A 5,621-nucleotide genomic window follows, 5' to 3' on the forward strand; every position below is an offset into this window, starting at 1 on the left:
TAGTGTGGATTTGTGAAGTAGGTGTCCAGCGGCACAGTCCTGAGAGGGGTTCAGCTGCAGGCAAAATTCAGCTCAAGCCTCTACCCCTTTGGGGCCACCTGTTAAGATTCAGCAAGCAATCCACAGATCTGTGCTTATAGTTGCCTCTAAAGGCCACACCAGAAACCGAGGCCAGCTGCCTCCAGTGTGAGTCTAGGCGATGCTCAGCAAGGCGCACCTGACTCGCTGAGGATATACATGGATGTAGCTTGGTTGGAGGCCTGAGTTGGGGGAGGCAGGGTCTCAGGGAATCCTCTGGGCAAGGCAACCTCTTATCCAGTTTGATGACGTCACAGCTATGGTGGCGCTGTGTCCACGCACTGGGAGTGGGGAGGGCTCAACAGGGAACAGTGGATATCACCGGCACTTTACGGAGCGAGTCTCACTTGGACCCTCACTCCAACAATATCTCCCTGTAAGTCCCCCGTGTCCCCTGCACGCAGCCAGATGGGCACTGGTGCTCAGAGTGAGCAGGTCTGTCACCACGAAAATCCACTTGTGGATGCTGCCCCTTTAAGAGGCTTCTGCTGCTGCTGCAGCCTCTGTCTCACTCAGCCTCTCAGGACCGGGCAACCCCGCATCCCCGCCCTGTCCTACCTTCTGCCGTTGCTTTCTTAGGTTTCTCCATAATTGTATGGCTTATTCATCTAGGTCCCAGGTGATTTTTCCTTGCTGCTGCTCCTTATTTCCGTCACAACTTTAATTTGGTTGCCAGAGGGATGAACAGAGCCTCTATCATCTACACCATTTTTTTCTCTCTCGGCATTTTGATGTTATTTAAGTAGAGAAGATCTACTCACCTGAGTAAATTGTATAATGTATTAACTAACTTTGAGGCTTTATTAGTTTAGGATAATCAGTCCTCATCATTCAACAGGCAGGGGTGTCTGCTGATAGCATGCATGTGTGTGGACGGGTATGGTGCCAATTTCCCTATCTCTCGCAGGCCTGAGCCACCATACACCTGACTGTGAGCACCCAGCCCTCCCACATGTTTTCTCTGTTTAGACCACCACTGAGCCTTCACTCAGACAGCACAAAGGGGTCCCTTCACCCTCACTGAGCACGGACAGGATTGTAAACACAAACCCAGACGCAGGTGCTAAGGTTGTGTGCAGCTCACACTGAAGAGGTGAGCAGTCAGATGATCTGGTATATTGATAGGATTGATAGAATTCTAGGCAGGATCATTGAAACTCAACACAAAATTTAGAAATTCTTGTGGAGAACACAGCTGAGTAACCTCAAGGATTTGCAGGTCCCAGTTGGAAGCACAAGTGAGAAATACAGTATCATACACACACTCACCATGCATACTTTGTAAGGTCGAAGGCATAGTGTTAAAATTTTCTTTCTTTGTTGGTCTTTTCCCATATATTTTATCTTATTTTGTCATCATTTTTTCTTATGTGTGTCTGTAGTTCTTTCTTTAATGAAAACAACGGCCCACCGTGGAGGGCCTCCTGTGTGCAGGGTGCTTTAACCTGGATCCCTTGGCTCCACATACCAGACCCCAGCAGGATAGGCATCATTGTCCCATTGAGCAAGTTGTGTTTCAGAGAAGCTAGGGATCTTGACTGAAAGTTAAACTTTGAAGTGGTGAGCCAGGATTTGTAGCCAATTCTGTGTGTTTCTGGATCCTCTCTTTACTGGAGTCTTCATCTCTTCATCCCATGAATTTCTGTCATAAACTGATCTTTAGGCAGCCACTGATGCCAAAAGACAAAGAGAATTTCCTGTCTCTCAGTGATTGTCTGTTTTCCACTGGGTCCCCTGGCCCCTGGATTGTCCTTGCCACCTCCCTGTCTCTCACCAGTACTGGCTCCTCTCTGGGAACCCTCAGCAGGTCCTCGTGGGCCTGTGGCAGGTGCAAGGAGGAGACTGCAGCCTTAAGGCGGTTCTGTCAACATCTGTAAGGTGCACCAGGGGCAGAGCTGGGAATCCCATGAATTCCTCCCACACTGTCACCCTTTAGTTGTATCCTAAAGCCAGATTGGTGGAGGAGTCTTAACCTCAGTTTATTACCTTTGAAATTTTAAGATCAGTTTACAGTTGCTTTCTCTTGCTCCTTTCTGGCTAGTCCTCATCCGTTGTGTCTCTGCTCCTAGTGTTCCTTTCTCATAGATCTCTCTCTAGTGCAATTTAAATGTAGTCTGTTTCTAACCTCTGCCTCCTCCCCATTTTCTTCCCTGCTTCCATTAGAATCTGTTTCAGGTACTGGCTCTATAATTGCTTCTTTTATCCTCTCATGCCTTTTTCTTTCCATCTTAACCTCTCTTTCCTCAGACTCTGGGTAACTTTTGTGTATCTCTTTTCCAGTGCCTTTACCCCACACACCTCTCCATAGATTTCTTGCCATGTTCTGGCCCTTCCGGATCAGAATGCTTCTCTCTCGCTCGCTTTCTCCCCCTTGCTGCATCCCACCAGTCACTTATTTACTCATTGCAATGCTTCAGGTGACCCACTGGTCAAGGAAAGCAGCCTCTGGATGTGGCTGTCCGTGGCTCATACAGGGAGCAGGCTTTCTCAGGTTTCCTCTCATTGCTTTTCCCCTTGTCTCCCTTCTAGTCTGGTGCTGCTGGTCCTCCTTAATGTGATGCTCTTCTACAAACTCTGGATGCTAGAATATACCACCCAGACCCTCACTGCCTGGCAAGGTCTGAGGCTCCAAGAAAGGTAATCCTGGCCTCTTCTTGCCACTACCTCCACTCTACCAGTACCATGCCCTGGTTCCTGCTTCCCAGTCTCCTTGGGAACTGCCCTGCTGCCCTTGGCCAGGTGATAATCTTTTGGGATGAGTCCGTAAGTAAGCTCTAAAAATTGTGCATATAGTTTTAGGCTGCCGCTGATTTGGGGCACAGGGATGCCAAGGGCAGTAAGCAGAGGACAGAGCACTCTGATGTGACTCTCTATCATTTAGGGGTCTGGGAGCACAAGACAGCCCTCTGAGCATAACTCCAGCTACTGAGGTACCCCTTCTTCTACCCCACAGGTTACCCCAGTCTCAGACAGAATGGGCTCAGCTCTTAGAGTCTCAACAAAAGTACCATGACACTGAGCTCCAAAAATGGAGGGAGATCATCAAATCCTCGGTGATGCTTCTGGACCAGGTGAGATGTCTCCAGGACCTTCTCTCTTTGCCCTAGTCTTCTGGGGCTGGAACTCCTTCCCTGTATTCTGAGAAAGATCACCATCACCATCTCCATCACCACCCACTGGACTTCATCCTCCCATTCATTCTTCTCCTAGGCCATCCATTTTTCTAATTTTAATTTTGAGTGAACTATTGGGAACACAGGTATATTCCCTAAAACAAGAAAATAACACACTGGATTTGCAGCAGGTAGGCTGTAGGTTAGATGGAAGGAGAACTAATTTTTTTTTTTTTTTTTTTGGGTAATCCATAGCCACCTGACAGGCATTTGAAGAGATAGCCCCTTTTTACAGAGAATTTTCTTCCCAGAGGGCATATCTCTTTAATTCTTTTTGATATATGCCACCCCTCCCCCACTCTCAAACCAGGCATACAAACACACAACCTCCAGTATTGTGCTCTTCCCTGGAGTCTGCACTGACAGTCTGGGAAGGCTGTACTATGTCTTCTTTTCATAATATCTTCTCCTAGTAGAGTTGCCTATATTCCTTTTAAAAATGAAATGCATCTCTTTAAGAAACAGTCCTGGGTCAAAATCAGTAGTTAGCTTAGTTTTATCAGGAGAGGGAGCTTCTTCCTTCTCCCAGAGGAATTTAACATCTATGAAAATCTCCCATGTGGTTGCTGGTATAGCATAACCTATTTGCAAGATAGTTAGGGTGATAGGAGACTGAGGGTTTGTTCTGTTACATTAAAATTGCTATTCCTAAGGGGTTTCTTTCTGATGTTTTGTAGGCAGTTAGAGCTGAGATGGAACTTTAACCTTGCTACTAACTAGTTTTGTGACTTCAAGCAAGGGATTTAATAGTAGTTCCCTTCAGTTCTTCACTTATAGGAATTATAATCATTTCTTCATGAAATTGCTGTCAGGATTTGATAGCACTTTGGAGGTACTCATTAATATTAAATTTTATTTCCCTTTATTTAAGAGAATGTCTTCATGCTACTATCAGGATCCAGTATAATGTGTTTAGAATATCATATCTAGCTTTGGAACCATGTTTAAGTAGGAATATTTTTAACCAGAGGAGAGTAAAGAGCAAAGCAAAGAATTTAGAAGCCCTGTCATATGAAGAAGATTGTTAGAATCGAAGATATGCTTGGGAGAAGGAAAGGTGAGTGAGGAGAACAGGATAGTCTTTAGATGTTGAGATCCACAGGTTATATGGCTTGTAAAACTCCAGAGGACTGAACTCTAGGGCTGGAAGTTATAGAGAATTAGATTTTTAAGCCATCAATAACAGACTACTTATAGTTAGAGCTACCCAGAAGTGGAATGGCTCCTCCGAAGAAGTGAGATTCCATCCTTGAAAGTGCTCAAGGGGTGATGAGATGATGTTGGATAAAGAACTTATGGATTAAATGAGAGTGGGGGAGGGCAGAGCAGTTGGATTGGATGATCCAATTCTCTTCCAACTCTAGAATTCTGTTTCAGGGTAGGTCCCCTTAAGTTTGATTTTGGGACTGTTAGATTTATAGCATGTTATACTCTACAAAGATTAAGATAGATGTTTTGATTCATTCCCTTTAAAAGTAACTTATAAAAGAACAGTAATGAGCCCTTCATCCCTAAACTCTGTCCCATGATCTAGCAATGTTCATGTGTCCTGTTTCTTAAGGAGATTAAGAAATTCAGTTAAGGTTAAGTCAGTGATATAGCTACACCTGGAAGCCTACTCAGTTCTCTGCTTGGCACCCAGGGTGTATGAAGATAAGACACATTGCAGTCCCAACACACATAAAACAAAGCAATTAAAGATGACTGCACTCCAGAGTTTTAGTGGGTGGTGTATGAGAGGCCAGGAAAAAAAGGGACAGTTGTGAGCCAGAGAAAGTTTGGATTCGTTCAGAGCCTTAACAGATGGGTGAGATTGAAATAGGCAAGAAAGAAAAGAGTCCCAGGCTGGGAAAACACCGTGGCAAAATGTACAAAGTTAGAAGTACAGTACAGTCAGGATCAGTGGGGAAACCAAATGGAATGAGTAGAAGACCAAAGTGTTGGTCTAATGTGGCTTCTTACAGCAACTGAATGCTTTGAGACAATTCTTAATTCACTGATAAAAAGGCCACAAATCTTTGAGACACAGTGAACCATACCCTAGAGGTCTCCAGTGCTAGATTGGCTTTCCTCTTTCTGCCTGAGACCGTGTCCCTTGAGAATCACCCTAGTATTAGGAGCCCTTCCCTTTGGCTCCCTGGCATGGTGGGGGCCCTGCCATAGACAAGTATGGCAGGCGCTGCTGCATGGGGAATCCCACTGAGGGCACATACCTGGACTGGGGTGGGATTCCCTGTCTTACAGATGAAGGACTCACTCATCAATCTTCAGAATGGCATCAGGTCCCGTGACTACACATCAGAAAATGAAGAGAAGAGGAACCGCTATCATTGACAAGGCAGGAACAGGGGTGGCTGCAAGAGGCCTGTG

The 5,621-nt window shown here is 45.5% G+C and overlaps 1 protein-coding gene across 1 annotated transcript in view; it reads left to right on the top strand.

The window, feature by feature from the left end:
- LOC102894451 (GRAM domain-containing protein 1B) overlaps window positions 1–5,621 on the top strand; it is a 57,995-nt gene extending 52,374 nt beyond the window's left edge. Inside the window, exons 17-19 of the mRNA XM_025041873.1 lie at window positions 2,608–2,715; window positions 3,032–3,149; window positions 5,496–5,621. Of these exons, the coding sequence (XP_024897641.1) occupies window positions 2,608–2,715; window positions 3,032–3,149; window positions 5,496–5,585 (316 nt within the window). The 3' untranslated portion in view covers window positions 5,586–5,621. The remainder of the gene's footprint in view (window positions 1–2,607; window positions 2,716–3,031; window positions 3,150–5,495) is intronic.

This window comes from Pteropus alecto, unplaced genomic scaffold, assembly GCF_000325575.1.
Source record: "Pteropus alecto unplaced genomic scaffold, ASM32557v1 scaffold479, whole genome shotgun sequence".
NCBI lineage: Eukaryota > Metazoa > Chordata > Mammalia > Chiroptera > Pteropodidae > Pteropus > Pteropus alecto.